The sequence below is a fragment of the Triticum aestivum genome, chromosome 1D (genome assembly GCF_018294505.1).
Source record: "Triticum aestivum cultivar Chinese Spring chromosome 1D, IWGSC CS RefSeq v2.1, whole genome shotgun sequence".
Classification (NCBI taxonomy): domain Eukaryota; kingdom Viridiplantae; phylum Streptophyta; class Magnoliopsida; order Poales; family Poaceae; genus Triticum; species Triticum aestivum.
In genome coordinates this window covers 11244247-11265915 of record NC_057796.1, presented here as the reverse complement: position 1 = coordinate 11265915, position 21669 = coordinate 11244247, and the positions used below count along the sequence as shown (strand labels likewise).

The 21669-nt window shown below is 44.1% G+C and overlaps 1 protein-coding gene across 1 annotated transcript; it reads right to left on the bottom strand.

The window, feature by feature from the left end:
- Positions 1–651: 651 nt before the first annotated feature.
- LOC123179910 (uncharacterized) lies at positions 652–10968 on the bottom strand. Its single transcript, XM_044591819.1, has 3 exons — positions 10585–10968; positions 9810–10021; positions 652–1547 (listed from the first exon to the last, which is right to left on the bottom strand). The coding sequence occupies exons 1-3, from the start codon at positions 10859–10861 to the stop codon at positions 948–950; spliced, it is 1089 nt and encodes a 362-aa protein (XP_044447754.1). The 5' UTR covers positions 10862–10968; the 3' UTR covers positions 652–947.
- Positions 10969–21669: the final 10701 nt, after the last annotated feature.

Genomic DNA, 21669 nt, shown 5'->3' with positions numbered 1-21669 from the left:
TCGGTTAAAATCATGAGTTGTTTGTTTGGGCTAATGACATTCACATATGACAGGAAAGGCACTAGGTAATATACTTGATTTAGTGGGAAAAAATAAACATATGCACTAGGTAATATACTTGATGTAGCAGAAAAATTATCATAGATGTCGTAAATTAGCATATCCACATATGCATATGTAGAGGCATTGCCAGAAGCCCAGAACCAGACATTTATAAAAGAGAACATGGGTAGAAAAAGTACCTCTGGCGGCATGGTGCCTTGAATATCGTTTCTTTTGTAAAGATCCTATGTACCAGCAAGTTTTTGTATTGGCTTGAACAGGCAACATGTATCTAAAATGAAACCACTTTCTCGGGAAGGACAAACATGTGGTTCAGAACTGAGAACACGCAGGTGCCTCCTGCCTTCCTCGTTGAACCCAGGTTGTGCTTCAGAAGTTAGTTCAGAATAACAGCAACCAAATGCAATGCAAAGCCATCTTCCAAATATTTAAATTATCAGGATATTTAGATAACACAGAAGTGACCATGAGCAATGAATACAAACCACGGTATAAATATGGTATTAAAGTCCCTTAACAGTGACAAATGTTCATCTTTCCGGCTAATACATGTCTAACAAAATGCCAAGTGCGCTAATCTGCTTTGATTATGCCAAAAAATTAAACCAACAAATTCGGTATAACACGCCACCATAATACATTATAATTTAGTTCGCTACATCATTACTTATAATCCATCAAGTTACCTAATAACAATAATATAACTTAGTGCACCACACCATTACATCACAATTAACTTAGTTCACTGCATTATTACACCACGATTAACTTAGTTCACTGCATCATTCCACCACGATATAACTCAGTCCACTACATCTACTTGATCCATTACATCACTGACTCGCGATATAACTTAGTTCAACTTGGTTTATAAAGGCACAAGATTACAGCCTAAAGTCCATCAAGGACCAGACGACCCTGAATCCGAACTTCCCAGCACCACACGTAATTTCCAATTCATCTGCACCAGTGCGCCGTGGACTTAAATCAAAGGTTCGTTCAGCACAAACACCAGCAGCCTCATTATTTATGCGAAACATCACATTTCTTTCCAGACAGATAGTAATGACACTTCGCCGGAGTTTGATAACTCCACTTTCATCACTTGTAACCACGCCATCTGCTGTGCTATCATGAATCACAATCGTTTGTTCATTGTCCAGCTTGCGAGCTTTATCCGCAATGCCAACTGTTATATTTCCTTTAAAAAGCCCCTCAATGAGCTTGATTTCAAAGGTGCATTCGACTGCGTTCAGGACAGTTGTGAATCTCACTTCTGTAGTGCTGAGCCAGCTCTCAAGGGTTTCACTTCTAACCATGACATCTTTCTCTCTAGACAGTACTCGGCCATCAATGCTTATTAGACCCTTGCTAAATGGCCTGTCTGGAACTCCTTCTTCCCTTATTTTAAGATCTATCTCTAGATAGATGAAATCAACCAGCACTAGACCTCGATATGGGCCAGTTAAAATCAGCATTCCATCCTATGAAAAGAATTGCACGAGAGGTTAGAGTATGCTCATCCAAACACTGCTCAAAATGAAGATTGGAAGCATGCCATAAAAGCTACTCCATTTATATGCAGATGACTGTCTGGATCGACAACCACCAGCACTAAGATGACTCCATTTAGATGCCAATTAACAGTTCATATTAAATGCATCACCTGATAAAACGAAACCCGATTGGAACGAACTTAGAAGCAAAGGATGTACCTCGTTGAGACGCTGGCAATCATCCCTATTGCGGTGAAAGAGATAAATGCACTTGTAGTCAATGCTATCTCTGGCAATGACGCGGCCATAGACATCGACTGGGAAGCCTACATCTGAGGAGATTATGCTAACGGAGAGGATGTTTGCAGAGTCTTCTAGCCCAAATTCATCTTGGTAGACACTATCAGAGTATCGCATTGGAGGGACAGACGCTGCAATGAATGAGCAAAATATCAAATTATTTCATCACAACAAACAGTCCCAGTTTGTGTTCTTCCCATTTACATCCCGCTGAGTTAAACCATCTAATATTCGTATTTCACTTACTGAGTTAACTTCAAGAGAAAGCTATCATCTCACCATTCGAACCAAGTTAATTTCAATTTTAGCGAAATCAGTGATTCCTGTTGTTAAGCGATAAACATATGAATCAAATCTATCTATATGAATTGAGATTCACTGTTAACTTCAAGAGAAAACTATCATCTCACCATCTGTACAAAGTTAATTTCTGGTTTAGCCAAATCAGCGAGTTCCTGTTGTCAATTGATACATCTGAATCCAATCCAGTAAACGGATTGAGATTCACTGTTCACTGCTATGCATCAATAATGAAGAGAACATGGCATGTCAGAGGATTCTCCTGATATATAGACAATTATACAGGTGAAACATCCTACTGTAACGTAATTCAGCTCCCATACATACCGTACATCAGAAATGTACACATAACAGCCAAAAAAAAAACAGTACTCCACCTTCATTGAGGATGAAGATAGAGGCAACTTACACTCCTCATCGATGTCGAAGACGGAGAAGTCTCTGAGGAAAAACCGGGTGTAGACGTCGCGCCCGGCCTTGGGATCGTGCTCGATGATGGAGTCCATGACCTTGTCGTGTGCCTCGCTTCTCCGCCGGTTCTCCTCCCGCTTCCGAGTCTTCTCCTCTTCCTCCCGCCGGGACCTCTCCTTCTCCTCCACCGCCCAGGCCACCCACTTCGCCCGGTCGTACAATAAAGGCTCTAAGCCCTCCACCTCCTCCTCCTCATCCTCCAACTCCTCTACAGATGCCATCGCCAATTCGCCAACCGCCGCCACCGCCACCGCCGCCGCCGCCGAGCTAATCGAGCAAACCCTAGAGCGCCGCCGAGCTGCTTTGGGCTGGGCCAAGGTCCAAGACTCTAAGTAACGTGTCAGCCTAGGCAGCCCCTGGGGTGTCCGTTAGCAATAAGAAAAAAAACAGTTTCAAAAAAAAAGCAGCAAGAAAAAAACGTTGCCAAAAATACATAAATTTCATTGGAGGATTTTTTTCTAATTTGCACACAATTTTTTAGGGGTGATTTAGTTGGTAAAATAATGTATTTCATTTAGAATAAGTATACTGCCAAAATTTGATTTTAAAATCAACATTCTATCTCCACTGATTTTAAAGATCTATCTCTACGGGGCTGTTTGGATCGATGCCTTGGAGTGCCCAACAGAAAAAAAAAATGTTGACTACACTTTAGACAACTATTTGGATGGACGCCAATTTTTTCAGCTTTGCTAGCATATTTAGGGCATCTCGAACGGTGTACATCAAAACATACATATCAAACTTTTGTGGACACGGATACGACAAACGGTCATCCAACCCTGTGTACCAAACGTTCGCCCCTGTCCGGGCTCCTCCATTTGAATCGATAGCATTTTTTGAGGATGTATCACAACCAAAAAACATCGGATGCATCACAAACAACAAAATGTCATATGCTCAATAGGCCTGATTGATATGAGCACCACAACATCAATTGATGATGTTACTCAATCTGAGATAGTTAAAGAATTAAGGCATGGAAAAGTTGCAGAAAATAATGACGTGCATGCAGCCATATTTCATCGAGGAAAAGATGATCGTGTGCGTCAGTTGTGTGGACCAAGAATAAATTCTGTAATTAACAGGCCAAAGATCAATTGCGTGGTGCACGCATTACATTCAAGAGATGTGATTGACAAGTTGATGCATGGTTGTATAGTACGAACAGATTTGGACTATAAAAAACCAGGACGCTGGGGTGGATTGAATCAGCAGTTAAAATCATATAGGCTAATGGATCTGCAGCAAAGGAGGAGACCAGAGATAAAATGAGAGCCTTTACGTGACAAGGTGGAGCCAAAGTTTCGTACGCCACCTGATTGGATACGGGTTGGCTCAATTGATCTTAGTTTGCATGGCAAGGGAATTATGTTGCATGCAAGTTAATTAGTTATTTTAGAGTCCAGGTCCAAATAAAAAAAGATATATTTCCTTTTGAGTTGTGCTAGTTTGTCACGTAATTTAGTCTCTGGATTTTTCTTAGCGTACGGGAGTTCGGCCACATAAAAGGCCAGGCTTTGGCCGATGTAAAATCAGTTTTTGAGTTTATTTGTGAGACAGGAATAACACAGTAAAACGTCCAGGTTTTGGGCGGCTATATCTTGTATATCATTTGAGATTTTCCCATCATGGAAATTTCCTAGTGACGAAGGGTTGATCATCAATATCGATGCCTACGTGCTGATCCGAGGGGATCATTATTTTTGTTCGTGTATTTTTGTACACGGGTGAAAATTATTCTTGGAGGTTGCGAGGAGGAACAGAGGGACGAACTGTTGATCAAGCATCGCCGTGAAAGATCGGGCCGTCTACACGCACAAATTAGCGTCTCGCTAGTCCGTGCCTCATCACTGATGGTACTATTGGGGAGTATAATTAAGGCACAACTCGCAACCAAGGGTTATACCCAAAACGAAGGTGAAGACTTCTTTGATACTTACTCACCTGTGGCTCGATTGACCACCACTATTCGAATACTACTTTCACTAGCCGTTCCTCAAATGGATGTTAAGATTGCTTTTCTAAATGGGGTGTTGGATGAGAAAATTTACATAGAACATCTAGATGGGTTTGTAGTGGACGGTCAGAAAAGAAAGGTGTGCAGATTGTTAAAGTCTTTCTATGGGCTTAAGCAAGCACCTATGAAGTGGCATGAGAAGTTTGAAAGAACTTTAACTGATGCAGGCTTTGTTATAAACAAAGATGACAAATGTGTGTACTATCGCCACGGTGGGGGTGAGGGAGTTATCCGTTGCTTGCATGTTGATGCCATATTGATTTTCGAGACAAATTTGAATGTTGTGACGAAGGTCAATGATTTTCCATCTCATTGTTTTGAGATGAAGGATTTAGGAGTAGCTGATGTTATTCCGACATCAATCTATTGAGAGATGGTGATGGTAGGATTACGTTGCTTCAACCTCACTATGTGGAAAAGATCTTGAGTCGCTTTGGCTATAGTGACGGTAAGCCCTCTCCAACACCATATGATGCTAGCGTGTTGCTTCGAAAGCATCAAAGGATTTCTGGAGATCAACTGAAATATTCTCAAATTATTGGCTTGCTTATGTATTTAGACAGCGCTACGAGACCTGGCATCTCTTTTGATGTTAGCAAACTGAGACTATTTGTTTCAACACTGGGAGATGATCATTGGAAAGCTCTAGAGATAGTAATGTGTTATCTAAAAGGCACTGCGAGTTATGAAATTCACTATACTAGGTACCCAATCGTACTTGAAGGGCATAGTGATTCAAACTGCATTTCGGATGCTGATGAGATAAAGACCACAAGTGGATATGTATTCACTCATGGAGTGGCGTTGTTTCTTGGAAGTCTTGCAAGCAGATCATCTTAACAAGGTTAACAATGGAAGCAGATGTCACACACTAGATACAACTATGGTCAAAGCAGATTGGCTTCGTCGGCTTTTGAATGACCTGCCGGTTGTTAAGAAACCTGTACTAGGTATCCTTATGAAATGCGACAATCAAATTATGATCGCCAAAGTGAGTAGCTTGAAGGATAACATGAAGTCATCAAGACATGTATAGAGAAGATTAAAGTCAGAAAATGAGAAACTCCGGAGTTACTGCGTTGGATTATATCCAAACATCTAAAAATCTGGTAGATCTATCACGTACTGTGATAGATAATGCATTGAAGGAAATGGGCATGAGACCCACAATATGAGTTGTTCACAATGGTAAACTACTCTATGTGATCAGAGATCCCTTGAATTAGAATTGGAAGACACGTTGTTGGTCAACCTAGAGGAGACTATCCTTACTATTGATAATACCACTCCACGAAGATGCAATACTCTCCTAATCTGCGTGGTAGCTTGATGTTTATCTTAATGTGTTTTGAGTGGCTTATTTCAGCAGAGATGTTGTCCTACAGAATATATTTTGAAGAACACACCTATATGAGTTTGATTGTTAAAAGTCGCAATCTATGAGAGTAGGGTGCTCTCTAGTAAACTCATGAAAGGCCACGGAGTATGACGCATAATCTCCACCTACGGGGAAGTCCCACAGTAGCGGCCTACTCCATCGTTCAAGTTGCTTACTAGTGTAGCATAGAGTTCTAGGTGGTAGTTCAACTTAACAATCTCCACTGTAGTACCGGTATATAAACAGTGTTTTGGAACCAAAGGCGAATTTTGTGTGCCTCTGGGATCTGGTGATTCAGTTGATTTTGGCCAGCCCGATAATCATTTTTAGAATTCCTAATAAATCCTAGAGGCCCACTTAGCCCATTCATGCAAGGCAAGATGTGGGACTAAAGTTTAGTCTCACATTGCTAGTTTAGTAGGAGTTGGACCTCCTTATAAGAAAGGTTATGTCCCCATATGTATGAGCATGAGAAGAAGAGAGACATACACGCTCTCCTTCGCTATCCGCCACGCCACGACGCGCGCCGTGTCTAAATTTTTGTCACGCATAATTGGTATATGAAAGGTCGCATGGGAGATGCAACATTTTTGTTGTAGTGGAGATTGAATACGAATGTTGCACCCTTCGGCTACTGTTTGTTCGTTTCATCTCCCATTTCTTCATTTCACCTCCTGTCACTGTCAGTTCGCCTCCTCCTCCTGTGCCTATAAAAAAGAGGCCACTCCACTCCAGAGAGACACACCAGAACAAAATCTGCCTCATGTCACCGAGTTGCAAGCAGTGAGCTACTGCTAGGTTCTTCCCCATCCCTGCTAGCGGCGTGTATCGCAGGTCGGGACAGTAGGCCTTTGAAACCCCACCACTTCTATTCCTATACGGGAGAAGGGTGATAAAGTTTTTGGGGAGCGCTGTGCGCGACTACTGAACTCTTCATCATGGACATCAAGGATCACTTTTCCAATGACGACTTCTTTCCCGACATTGACAACCTCTTTGACAATATGGGCGACAACATCAACACCAACGTGAATGGTCACTCTGTTGCATTCAAGATTATGGTAGAGTTTCTTGTTCTAGCTCTTGTTTTGGACATGTTCTGTTCAAATTGACAATTTGAGAAGCTATTCGCATATTCTTTATTAGACTGCGCGACTTGTTCTATCTCTGTCATTATAGTCATGTTTTATTTACTATTTCTATGAATTAAATCATTTCATAAATTGCTCATATTTTCAACAGCGTCTGGGATCTAGAATGGCCCCAGATACCAACACTAGTCTTTTTGGTGTGGTTCCTCGAATGGGTGCCCAAAAGAAGGTGCATCTTGTTGATATAAGTAATCTGTCATTTCTATTAAGTTTGGATGTCACACAAATGAGCAGACGTTTCCGTTCGCTACAAAAACACTCCCAAGGAATGCTCAAAAATTGTGATGTTGTATAAGGAGTTGCCATGTGGTAAACTAAAAATTGCCATGCTCAAGATTTGCCATGCTAGCTGAATGAAATCGTCATGCTACATCAACAGAAAAGGATGAGAATTGCCATGCTCTAAAAACAAAAATCATCATTCACGAATGTGTTCGCTCAGATTGACATCCTGAGCAAACAAATTAGTGGCATCACCTCATAATTCTCTCAAAGGATGTGTTTGCAGCAATCACTTTAGGATTCGTGCGCGGGACCTGACCTGCATGAGGTCGTTTGCTCGGAATCCTTAAAAATCTGATGCCAGCCTTTTAACATTCAGGTAAAAGAAAGATAGCAGCAACAGAAAACTGCGTGACAAATGCATCAAGTACAAAGGACAGAAAAATTGTATGATGCCTACCAAAATAGTGAAAGTTAACATCATGTCACTTCAACATAAACTAACATTTAAACAGAATGCAAACCCAGAAGCAACCATGTAATACTGGTCTCAGGCTTCCCTTCAAGCTCCATAAAAGATTCAGAGGTTGGGGCGTGTAGCATCATCCTTTTAACTTTTTATAGTTAGACAATTCTCGAGCGACCGTCCTATGTCATGCTGAGGCTGGAAGAGGGATGCTAGTTAATATAAGAACAATGTATTGACTGTTTAGGAAAATTAAGTGCCATCATTCAAGATGAACTTATCTGCTTGCACTTGTATAATTTCTTCACTAAAACCTTCATTGATCACCTGCATGAGTAAAGGTGGGTTTAGATGTTTCCAAATTCAGTTCAGCATGTTCAATGAGCAAATAAATTTCAGAAAAGACACATCAACACTGCTAAGCATCAAAGTTTGCTCTGAAGCATCAAATCGGTATTATTTTTGAACGGGCGATAGTAGGTGCTCTGCTTTTTCATTGAAGGACGGAGGGGGGATGCAACATGATATACAAAACTCAGCCAGCCATGGCGTTTTGTTGGATATGGTGGTGTGTTATATACTGAATTTGTTGGCTTAATTTTTTGGCATAATTAAAGTAGATTAGTGCACTTGGCGTTTTGTTGGACATGTATTAGGCAGAAATATGAACATATGTCACTGTTAAAGGACTTTTCTACCATATCTATCCATGGTCTGTATTGATTGCTCATGGTCACTTCTGTGTTATCTAAATATCCTCAAAATTAAAATATTTGCAAGATGGCTTTGCATACGCCAAGTGCACATTGTATTAGTATTGTATTGTATTGTATTATTGTATATAATACATAATAACTTACTTCGCTACATCATTACTTATAAGTCATCAAGTCAAGTTACTTAATAACAATAATGTAAAGTGCACCACATCATTACATCACAATAAACTTAGTTCACTACATCATTACACCACGATTAACTTAGTTCACTGCGTCATTACACCACGATATTTAACCCAGTCAACTACATCTACTTATCCATTACATCACTGACTCACGATATAACTTAGTTCAACTTAGTTTATAAAGGCAGAGGATTACAGCCTAAAGTCCATCAAGGACCAGACGACCCTGAATCCAAACTTTACAGCACCACACGTAATGACACTAAAATCAACGGTGCGGTGCGGTGCACCAGTGCGGCGCGGTGTTAAATCAACGGTTCGTTGATCACAACCACCACCAGCCTTATTATTCATCTGAAACACCATCATTCTTTCTAGACAGATAGTAATGACACTTCGCCGGAGTTTGATAACTCCACTTCGATCACTTGTCACCATGCCATCTGTCCTGCTATCATGAATCACAATTGTTTGTTCAGTGGCCAGATTGCGATCTTTATCTGATATGCCAGCTATTATATTTCCTTTGAAACGGCCCTCAAGAAGCTCGATTTCAATGGTGCACTCAACTGCTTTGAGAACAGTTGCGAATCTCACTTCCGTAGTGCTGAGCCAGCTCTCAAGGGTTTCCCTTCTAACCACGACATCTTCCTCTCTAGACAGTACTCGGCCATCAATACTTATTAGACCCTTGCTAAATGGCCTGTCTGGAAACACTCCATCTTCCCTGATTTTAAGATCTATCTCTAGATAGATGAAATCAACCAGCACTAGACCTCGACCTGGGCCGGTTAAAATCAGCATTCCATCCTATGAAAAGAATCACACGAGAGGTTAGCGTATGCTCATCCAAACACTGGTCAAAATGAAGATTAAGCAAGCCATAAAAGATGCCCCATTTATATGCAGATGACTATTTGGATCGACAACCACCAGCACTAAGATGACTCTATTTAGATGTACATTAACAGTTGATATTCAAGGCATCTTCAAATAAAACGAAACCCGATTAGAACGAACTTAGAAGGAAGGATGTACCTCGTTGAGACGCTGGCAATCATCTCTATTGCGGTGAAAGAGATAAATGCACTTGTAGTCAATGCTGTCTCTGGCAATGACACAGCCATAGACATTGACTGGGAAGCCTACATCTGAGGAGACTATGCTGACGGAGAGGATGTTTGCAGAGTCTTCTAGCCCAAATTCATCTTCGTAGATACTATCAGTGTATCGCATTGGAGGGACAGACGCTGCAATGAATAAGCATAATAAATCTATCAGATTATTTCATCACAATAAACAGCCCCAGTTTGTGTTTTTCCCGTTTATGTCCCACTGAGTTAAAAACCATCCAATATTCTTATTTGACTTACGAGTTAACTTCAAGAGAAAGCTATCATCTCACCATGTGTACCAAGTTAATTTCAGTTTTAGCAAAATCCGCGATTCCTGTTGTCAAGTGATACGGAGTACATATGAGCCAAATAAATGAATTCAGATTCGCTGTTCACTGCTAGTCATCAATAATGAACATGGCATGTCAGAGGAATCTCCTAATAGACGATTGTACAGGTGAGAGACATCCTACTGTTCCAATACATCAGAAATTTAGAAAGATATTAGTCAAATCCGCGATTTATGTCGTTAAGTGATTCAGACTGGCTGTTTACTGCTATCCATCAATAATGAACATGTCGACGATTATACAGGTGAGAGACATCCTACTGTAACGTAATTCAGTTTCCAGACATCAGAAATTTAGAAATGTTAAACAAGAAAAGAACAAGCAAGGATGGAGATGGAGGCCACTTACACTCTTCATCGATGTCAAAGACGGAGAAATCTCTGAGAAAGAACCGGGTGTAGACGTCGCGCTCAACCTTGGGATCGTGCTGGATGATGGAGTCCATGACCGCTTCGTGCGCCTCGCGTCTCCGCCGGTACTCCTTCTCCTTCCGCATCTTGTCCTCTTCCTCCCGCCGACACCTCTCTTCCTCCTCCTCCGCATCCGCCACCATCTTCGCGACGTACGCCTCACTAAAGAAGAGGGGCTCCATGTCCACGACCTCCTCCTCCTCTACGTGCGCCATGAATCCCAAGCCACCGTCGCCACGAGTAACCCAGTCGCCGCCGGCGCCGCCGCCGCGGAGGTCGATGAGGCTAACCCTAGTCGCCGCGCTCGAGACTTCTTGAGGGGAATAACTCCTTTCCTCTTTGTTCGTGCACCATATCGCTGCTGCTTTGGGCTGGGCTAAGGCCGGTGAACTTTAATTTAATTTAATATCGTTTCAGATTTGGGAGGGCCAAGGCCCAAGTTAAAAGGAGTTATCACGTTTTTCTTTTAGGCCTTTTTTCTCTTTTTTCTAAGAAAAGTCATCATGGCTAGTTTTATTGACCCCTAAAAAAAGCTTGTTTTATATTGAAATTAAAATAAGTTACATCATCTACGACCTCACTGACAACACAGTCAGAAAGCTCGTCCAACCAACAAAAAAATTTATTACAGTAATAAAATTTAGCTAGCACATGAGCCGCTTGCTTGCAAGAACGATAGCAATGCTTAAACATGACCTCTCCAATCATGTGTATCCGCACACACTGCTGAGTCGTACCATCTGTTTCGACCATTACAATAGCTGATAACATCAATTTTGTAGAAATTGTAAAGGATATGAATTTTGTAGGAAATAATCCTTTGGAGCCTTTGGTGTGTAGGAATGGATTCCAATTTGTATGCAGGATACGACTCAATCCTTCACATGTCAAAGGCAAAAAATTGACTAGACTCAATGAAAAAATACCTATCCTATGAATTAAATGACATCTTTTTTTATAAAAAAAATGAGATAAATGCCATCTCACTTCCTATGATTTTACTAATTTTTATCCTGTAAACCAAAGGATGCCTTAACCATAAAGATTCGGGGAAATCCTATCTTTCCGTACCAACAAATGATAGGGATAGTGGCTAAACACACAACCGGTGTTTTCCTCATGTGGCCCCTCTGGTGCAAAAAAGGGGGCGCCCTTCGCTCTATATAAAACTGGCTGGAAAAAACGACGATCAGAAGAGTTTGTTCAAAAAAAAAAGTTTACTAGTTGTACAAATATTCAAGAATTTAAAATATATACATAAAGTTCGCTACAATATAAATTTGTTCTTAAAAACAGAAGAAACCACTTAAAACATTGAGCACGTTTACCCAGTCAGAGCAACAAATGCGATTTATAAATTGTGTGGGTTCTTGCAGTTTTGGAAATCACTCTGCAGGCGGCGGGATAGATCAGCGGTTGACGAAGCTGACCAGGAAGTGCAAGGAGTTGGGGGCGATCATAGTTACTTATCCTCCTTGAGGATTGTATCTTTTTTTTGGACTTGTTGTGTTGTTGCCCACAGCTGGAACTTCTCTCTCTTTTGTGTATACTAGTAAGCGTGCACGTGTAGCACACGTAATCTTAGGATTTTTTTATGTTCTGATTATCTAAATCAATTTTTCGATCACAATAGTTTCCCAATAATATGTAATGTTTTAATACGATTGGTTTAAACTAAAATTTCACACAACAATATGAACTGAAATATTGGCAAGCGCCCTTCTCGGTAGCTAGCTAGGTACCTAGATGTATCCACGCCTGTCAACTCGCCATCTTGTCGCCCTACAAGTGTCCCTCCCACCACAGTTTGTTTCCCCTATGGTGGTCCCCTTTACGCCCCTTGCACCGCCTTGGATTTTCGGTGTGACAAAGAGATTTTATCCACCTCAATATAAGCACATGCCAGAGAGGCAAGGTTGAATTGGTGCTGGCTTTGGTCGTTTGAACACCACCTTGCCAACCTAGTTAGGTTCGGTCATGTGCAAAAAGGGCATAATAAATCTGCTCCTTTTTATCAATAATGGTTACATGTTCAAACGATGTCATCATAATCAACATGACAAAACATAGCGGAAAATAATGACATACTATCTTGAACTAAAAAGTTCTACGTGAGGCAATGCTCAGCTTCACCATTTGGTTTCCTATCATCCGTATTAAAGATTGAAAACATCATCGTTCCAACATATCATTCACTATTTTATAAAATATTACGGTAATCATAAGTACAATACATATGTAAAAAGCACTGAGCAGTTTGCACTGCAAGCCTCCACTCATTCGTCGTCACTTCGGCTACATGACAAAGGCATAAAACTAAAACATCAAGAAGGCGATAGTTATGTCTCCACATCATGCAAAATTGCTATTTTCCGTAGTATTCGATGATATCTAAGGGCATCTCCTCCAGGTTCCTCAATTTTGCCGAAAAAATCATAGACTGACTTTCAGAGAACTTGTCAACTTTTTTTATTGAATGAAGTATAATCTTTTTGTGAAATTTGTCAGGATAAAAAAGCAAAGTTTGAAACAAATCCTCTCAAGTCAAATCCAACAGCAGCGCCACCACCTGCCGTCGATGCTTGATGAGGATGTACGGAATTGTTATGGAAGGCCTAGGTCCACCGTGAGAGTAGACAGCAGCAGTACAGTAGGTAGATGGTAAGATTGCAAACGCGTCATCTACTAAATTGCATCGGGGAAATCGCCAATTGATTTACGTACGTTCTAATGAATACCTTTTATTTATCATATCATTTTTCTAAGTCAGGAAAGGACATCTACTGCAAGCATTTGACTCAGTCGGGCAGGAAAGGAGTGACATCAAACTGAACCGAACCAAGTTGTGTCCCGAACAATACATCCAGAGCAATCTAGATTTGATGAGATGAGATGTGCACGGGGGGTGGGAAGAGCTCACCACGTGAGGGGGCAGCCAGCCTACCTGCACACAAAAGAAACCAAGGAAGGAATCACGAGGAGAGGGAGATGAGAATCCGAGCAAGACAAGGGAAACGTCCGAACGCACACACTCACCATAGCCGGAGATCCGTCGCCGGAGATGGCCTGCAGCCCTTGAATGTTGAGGCGTCGGACCTCCACGGAGCGGGCGGGGCTAGGTAGGGTTCCGTCCGTCCATGGCTGCTGCCGGGCCGGGTCGGACCTCCGTCGAGGACGGACGCGGATCAGGTCGACGGCGGCGGCGTGGATCTGGGCGCTCCATGGCCGGCCTTCCCTTCCCTTTCCTCCCCTTGGGAGAGGAAGAGAAGGTCTTTCCCTTCCCTTCCCTTCCCTTGGGAGGGAGAGAAAGAGAAGGTGGGGGCCGGCGGCGCAGGGGAGGAGGAGATCGCCGGCGGCGGGGTTGGGATCGGGGGATCGGGGGAGAGGAGAGCGTCGGTGGGTGGGGAATGAATCGTGTCGTGTGCCCCGTGGTGTGTGCGAGCGGGCTGTTTTTGGCCTGGCTGTGGGGGTTTCCCTTTTCATTTGAAATCGAGACGCGCGCGCGGCCCCATAATTTTCGGCAGGGTTTAGGGTTTGCCCGACACATACTGACAGAGCCCTGAGATGCCATGGCGTCCTCTTTCGTTTTCGTTTGAAATCGAGACGCGCGCGTGGTTTTGGAAATCTCGACAGGGAGTCCCCCGCATTTTTATTGATCCCACAGATCGTCCCGCGCGACTCGATCGATCTTGGCCGCTCCTCTCTTGCAGTCCCGATGGCTCCTCACGCCTCTAGCATAATCAAGGTTATTGTTAATGGATGTCCGTCTTTCTTGATGAGGATGTCCAGTGGTTCGTATCACAACTACTCCGAATACGCTATATATGCTCGTATCGAGCCGCCGCACTAGGAAAAATAGAGCGCTCGTAGCCAGCCGCGCTAGGGTTCGTCATGCCTCCCGTCGGCACGGACGCCGACGCCGGCCTACCTCGCCTCATGTGGTCTTAGGGGTCATGGAGGGGTGGTGGATGGATTTCGGCTCTTGCCGGCGGGACGTGTCGAATCCGTTTTGGGGAATGAATCGTGTCGTGTGCGTGCGGACGGACGGGCTGGCTGGTTTTGGTCTGGGCCGCCCGGCTTGTGGGGGTTTTGCTTTTCGTTTGAAATCTAGGCGCGCGACCCCACAATTTTCATTTTCGTCGGGAGGGAGAGACGAGCGCGGGCGGGATAGTATTTTGAGAGAGCCCCGAGATGCGGTGGCTTTCGACTTTCGTTTGAAATTGAGGCGCGCGACTTGAGAATTTTCGACACGCTGTTTTATTTTGAAAAGAGATAGCGTGCGTTTTTTATTGGTCCCACGCGACGCGACCCGACCCAATTGATCTTGGCCGCTTCCGCTCTTCCAGATCCCCCATGCCTCTGGCATAAGGTTACTGATTTTTTTTCCAACCGGGCTCACACCCCTTTCCATTAATCGCTTAACAGAAATATTTACAGTCTAGTTGTTTTCAAACCAAAGCACCCTGAACTACCCGAGACCGACTAAGCAAAAGGAGACCGAAAGGGGAGAGCGAGTTGGGGCATCAACAGGAAACCCGCAACAAATGACTCTAAAACGAGTCATCCACCACGGGGCAAAAACCTGTTGACACCTACCATCCCAACCTCGAAACGAACAGCACGGCGACCACTTCACGCAATCAGGACTAAAGTACGGGACACCACCACCAAAAGGAGCCACAAAACATCTCAGCGGGCATCAAACCCCAGTGAGATCAAAGACATCACAGACTACTGTCCAGAACAGCTTCAAGCCCCCACGCCATTCCCCAGCATGAGCCTTCCCCTGGGAGTAGAACGGTCCACCAAAGACGCAGCCACGCGCACCATCTTCTGTACTCCAGCCTGGACTCTTTCCTTGTCAATCCCTTTCAGAAGACCTGACCAATACATCAAAAAGGAACATACAGTGAAAACAGCCTCAAACAGAGAGCGAATGATACAGTTATCGAAGGTTGCCTTGTTACGGGTGCACCAAATACACCGACATATAGCAGCAACCATAGTCATGTAATGCTTTTTGCCCCAGGAAGATATTTATAGAGCCATGCCCAGCTCTGCCAAATAGTTTTAGGAGTACAGGATGTTCCCAAAGCAGCCCCAATCACCCCCCAAACAGAACGGGCAAACACACACCCAAAGAAAAGGTGATCAGCAGTTTCAATATCATGGCAGAACGAACAAATTGGATTCCCTGGCCATTTTCTTTTACGCAGGTTGTCCCTGATAGGGATGGCATTTTGAAAAGTTGCCAAAGGAAGATTTTGATCTTCAGAGGAATCTTAGCTTTCCAGATCCACTTGTAATCAGGTCCTGATAAATCTTTTTCTAACCACTCGTAAACAGATTTTGTTGTAAAATCTCCTTTGCTATTAAACTTCCAAACAACTTGATCAGGTGAATCATTCAAAGGTAGCTTTTTAGCCCCATCCACCACATTAGCCCACTGATCAGATAACTCAGCAAAGAGATTACGCCGGAATCCCATCACAAAGTTATTAGCAGCAAAATTCGCTAAGGTGCATTCTTGCTCTTGACAAATATCATATAGAGCAGGATAGCATTCTTTCAAAGGATTCTCAGAAGTCCAGGGATCGTGCCAGACCCTGGCCAGATCACCCATATTAATGCGGATCCCTCTGCCCTCCATATACACCTTTTTAACTTTCATAATAGCTTTCCAACAAGGGGAGTCATTAAATCTAATCTGTACATTAGCCACCGTTTTGCGCTTAAAGTATCGAGCCCGCACGATCTTTTGCCACAGTCCATCACCTGACTCCAACTTCCACCACCATTTAACTAGGAGACTAATATTCTGTTTATGCAGATCCTTAATACCCAATCCCCCTTTATTCTTCGAGCGACAGACTCTGGACCACTTAACCCAGTGATAGGCCCGCTTATCTTTTTTCCTCCTCCAAAAGAAGCGCCTACGATGTTTATTCATCTTCTCAATAAACGTTTTGTTAAGGAGGAACATAGACATGAAGTAAGAAGGAATCCCATCTAGGCTAGAGTTAACCAAGGTTAATCTAGCACCAGACGAAGCAACATAACTAATCCAGGCAGCCAATCTCTTTAGAAGCTTAGCATCTAAGAAGTCCCAGTCCACAGTTTTAAGCATGGCATACGTCACTGGGACCCCCAAATATCTCATAGGAAACTTGCCAATCTGGCACCCAAACATCCCAGCATAAAATTGATCAATATCATTATCCCCACCGATCGAAAAAACCTCGCTTTTATCAAAATTAATTTTAAGCCCAGACATCAATTCAAACAAATAGAGAAGCAGCTTAACATTTACTGCCTTATCCACATCATGAGAGAAGCAGATAACTGTATCATCTGCATACTGCAATATCCCCACTCCCCCCTTAACAAGATCAGACGCGAGCCCCTCGAACAACTTATTTTTTTGGGCAGCCAGAACCATCTTGGTCCACTCAGCAGCCATATTGAACAAAAAAGGGGAATGAGGGTCACCCTGACGCACCCCTTTGGCACTTTGAATATAGGGCCCGAGCTCGTCATTGATCTTGACACTAACCGTGCCATCACGAAGAATCTGGGACACCCACCCACACCACTTAGAATTAAAGCCTCTCTTACTATGACAATCAAGAAGGAAATCCCAATTGACCTTGTCGTAGGCTTTCCCGAAGTCAAGTTTAAGGACAATCCCCGTCCTTTTTTTCACATGGGTATAATGAATGACTTCATGAAGCGACAGGATCCCGTCCATAATGTCCCTCCTTTTTATGAAGGCATTCTGCTGTATACTAAACAGTTTGGGGGCATATACACTCGCTCTCCTGTCCATGACCTTGGTGATCAGCTTATAAGGGCATCGCAACAAGCAAATAGGTCTGTACTGCTGAATTCTATTGGCCTCCGAGGTTTTAGGCAAAAGGGTGATAATGCCATAATTCAAGCGTTGCACATCTAGCCTGCCCTCGTGAAACCACTCAAAAAGCCTAAGGAGATCCATGCAAACAACATCCCAGCAGTGCTGGTAGAAATCAGCAGGTACACTATCAGGGCCAGGTGCACGATTAGGCTCCATAGCAAAGAGAGCAGCTTTAATCTCCTCAAGGGAAAAGGGTTTAGTTAACTCATCATTATCACTCAAGGATATATTCTCCTCACTAGACCACAAGGATGCGTCAACACTACACATATTACCAGGTGCAGGTCCAAACAATTCCTTATAAAAGTCAGTAGCATGGGCTAGTAAATTCTTGGTCCCCTCAATAGTAACAGAACCACATTCAAGAGAACGCATCATATTTTTCCTGCGTCTCCCATTGGCCACTTTATGGAAGAAATCGGTGTTATTATCACCTTTCAATAGCCACCTTTTGGTAGATTTTTGATGCCAGGATGATTCCTCTTCAAGGTATATACTATTAAGTTCCACCAGGATATTTAACTTCCTCGTATACGCCTCCCCGCACAGATCATATTGTTCTTCTAACAGCTCCAACTCCTGAAGCTCCAATCTAAGTAGATTCTTCTTAATCCTACATTTGCCAAAGTTATTTGAGCCCCACCCTTTAAAAAATTTCTTCATCCTCTTCAACTTAATGTTCAACACATCAATAGGATCATCCGTGTACACAGGCCTAGCCCAGATTTCAGAAACAAGCGGTAAGAACTCTGATTGCTCAACCAGGCGTTATCGAATTTAAAACATCTATTGCCGGGGGCCCTGGATGAAGTCACCCCCCATCCAGCAGCAAAGGGTTATGATCAGATAAATCCTTGACTATTTTAGTAACCGACGCCAACGGATATAGGTCTTCCCAATCGGAGGACATCAAGACCCTATCAAGTTTTTCCAAAGTGCGGTGTTCTTGTTTGTTAGACCATGTGAAGCACCCACCGCCCATAAAAATCTCCCTCAGGCCTAGTAGATGGATGACAGCATTAAAGACATCCGAGAAATGGGATAAAGGGGTCTTTTTATTTTTTTTCCCGCAGTGTCTAATGATGTTAAAATCACCACCCACCAAATAAGGAGTTTTAATCCTATGACAGAAGGAAGACAATTCAGCCAAAAATTCAGGTTTATTCTCATCGTGGGCTACACCATACACCACCAACAGAGCCCATTCACATCTCTTAACTTTGTCAAAGAGATTAATCTGCAATATATATTTACCACGCACAACATCTATAACCTCAAGTGTTTCTAGTCTCAATCCACATAATATCCCACCAGACTTCCCAATCGATGGGATCCATTCCCATCTAAAATCCGAATGGGGGTCAAATCTCCTAAAAAAGGAGGGCTTATAATCCCTTTTCATGGTCTCTTGCAAACCAATGAAGTCCACTTTATTGGTATTAATGATATCCGTGAGGTAGGAAGCCATACCACCTTTTCCTGCCCCCCTACAATTCCAAAAAACCCCTATCATTTATAACATCCAGGTTTATCTCTCACCCTGGTAGGCCTACTAGGATTCAGAGTAGACCTACTCTCAGCCTCTTTTTTCTGTTTTCGAGTCACGGGTCTAATTGTGATGTTAGGAGACGAAACCACAACTTTATCTTTCTTAGGGGATTTTTTTTCTTTTTTCTCCTGGAATACACAGGAATAAATGGGGCATCATCTTCCATGTCCTGATCATCCCAGGTTAAGGAGAGAGGAACAGCATTGCCTAAGCCATCTTTGATGGTGATATCCCTAGGACTAGTTACTTTCTCATGCAACACTTGCCTAGATATTTCAAGTTCACGAAGGATATTAACAGTATTGAAATTATCATCAGGTATATTAACCCCCATAAGCGAGGCACGGGTCATGATGGCTGTGTCAGACAGAACAGAGAATTGGTTACCAGCAGGGGGTGAGGAAGTACCTTCAGAGTTGCGCTTCTTCATGCGATCCGTTGCCCTCTCCTCCACCCTAGCGAGCTTTTGATACTGATTGCGACCCTCAGGTCCAGATGACACATGCAACTTTTCATGTATAGGAGATCCAGTAGGAGACTCAACGGTATACAGACTGCGAGTCTCGCTACCTTCCTTCGATCCCTCCTCCAGCTCAACAACCCGAGGCATATTAGGCCATGCCACATAGTCTGACAAACGAGGAATAGTACTCACATCATCTTTTCCATCATAACACAAAAAGGCAGGTGAGGGAGGGATAGGAGTCAAAGCCCAAGCACCTGAGTTCAGCTTCTCCGCATGCCTGGGTGAGCCATCCAAGGATTCATTATCATTCCTGACAGGGTTGCTCTCAGTGCTCACATCATTCTGTCCAGAGGAGTCCAACGCTTCATGCTCTTCAGCCATGGTATGAATCAGAAGCTCGGTATGATTTCCTTCATCACTCTCTTCTTCCTCTTCATTCTCAGAAACGACAGACAGCCGAGTGGTAGCAGAATAGTTCTGGCAAAAGGAATCCCCAGCAGCAGAAGCACTTGTCCCTCCTTGCTCGTATGATGTAGAAGCCTGGAAATTAAATCTAGCCTTTTTCTGGACAGACGTTCAACTTCATAGTAGAAATCATAAAATTGTTCTCCCAACATTCCCTCAGCAGACGGTGGGATTTTATCCACTTCCCTGCACCCCAGAAGTATACGAGCATATTCAGGTTTATGCAGAGTAGCTTTATCCACCTCCAAAGTGACCCCCACCAGCGCCCCAGCATATGAAACATGTTGCACACATCGTTTCTCCAAGGGGACATTGCGAACACGAACCCAAGCTTTCTGCAGATCAGCTTTGGCACCCACTGATGCAGACCAAGGAGAAATAGACACCACGACTGAATCATTCAGAATAGGAAGTCTCCTACCATAGCAGCAAGCTCTTTCAACTTCATGAGCATTAGGAAATCTCATCACAAACTGCGTGGGACTGATTTGGCGTGCAGTGCATCGCCATTTTTTAGGTTTTTGAGCAAAAAAGCCATTGAACTCAGTCTCAATTTCTTTCACAGATGCCACACCCTCCACCAAGGTAATCACCACAGTATTAGTTTTCTCATTGGCTTGTTTATCCGCACAACAATCAGGGATGAAGAAGAAGCCCTGCCCAGGGGACTGGAAACCGCACATGAATGGAACACATTCCCAAGACTGAGGAATCTGACATAACTGCGCCATGTGCCCAAGTTTACCGCATTTCTCACATCGAATGGTAGGACAGCGAGGAGCAAAATGACCTGGAAGGTTGCAGTTGAGGCAGCGCTCCTCCCCGCCCTTGCTGACAGGAGCAGGCGGAGCTGGTGGGGGAGCCAGATCCCCGTCCTTCGCCGCCGTCTTGCCCGTGTGGGTAGGCCACTGGTCTCTGGAGCCCCCGCCTTGCATCTTCGCCGCCGCATCCCATCTGCTCCCCGACGCCGCACCTCCAGATCTGGCACCACCGGGCGGCGGCGGGAGGTTCGTGCGCTGCCACACCAGGTTGCGCCCCTGGTTGGATGGGGCTTGGGCGCTCCCCCCTCTGATGCTTCCACGGCCCGCGCCCTCGCGACCCCCGAACTTGCTGCCGCCCCGATCCGCCATCTTGTCGGCTTGAGACGCAGTCGAGCCGCCCGCCACCTGTGCGAAGGACCGCGCGTCCCCGGCGACCTTCCCTGGCCACCACTGGAACGAATCAGAAGGTGGAATGGGGCAAACCCTAGATCTGGACCAGAGGTGGGAGAAGAGATGTTGAAGATGCGAATCGCCCGCTCCCTGGGATGGGGGATCCGCACGCGGCCTCTTATCCTCCCCGTGCCCACCGCTGGGTCCCTCATGGCGGTCAGATGTCCATGGATCTGGCCCTCTCTCCCCCGCACTCTTGCCAGGTGGAGCGCACCGAGAGGCGATCTGCCGCCATGCCCCACACCCATGCAAACTGGACCCAGGAGCAGTCGAGGGCATGCATGGCTGTGGAAGCCGCAGGTCAACCCTGACCAGGTGACATGGAAAGGAAAGGGCATCGCCGTCGTACATGCCCTCCCCTTCCCGGAGGGCCCGCGCATCCACCGTCCGCCCGCCGGCGTCGAGCAGCACCAGACGAA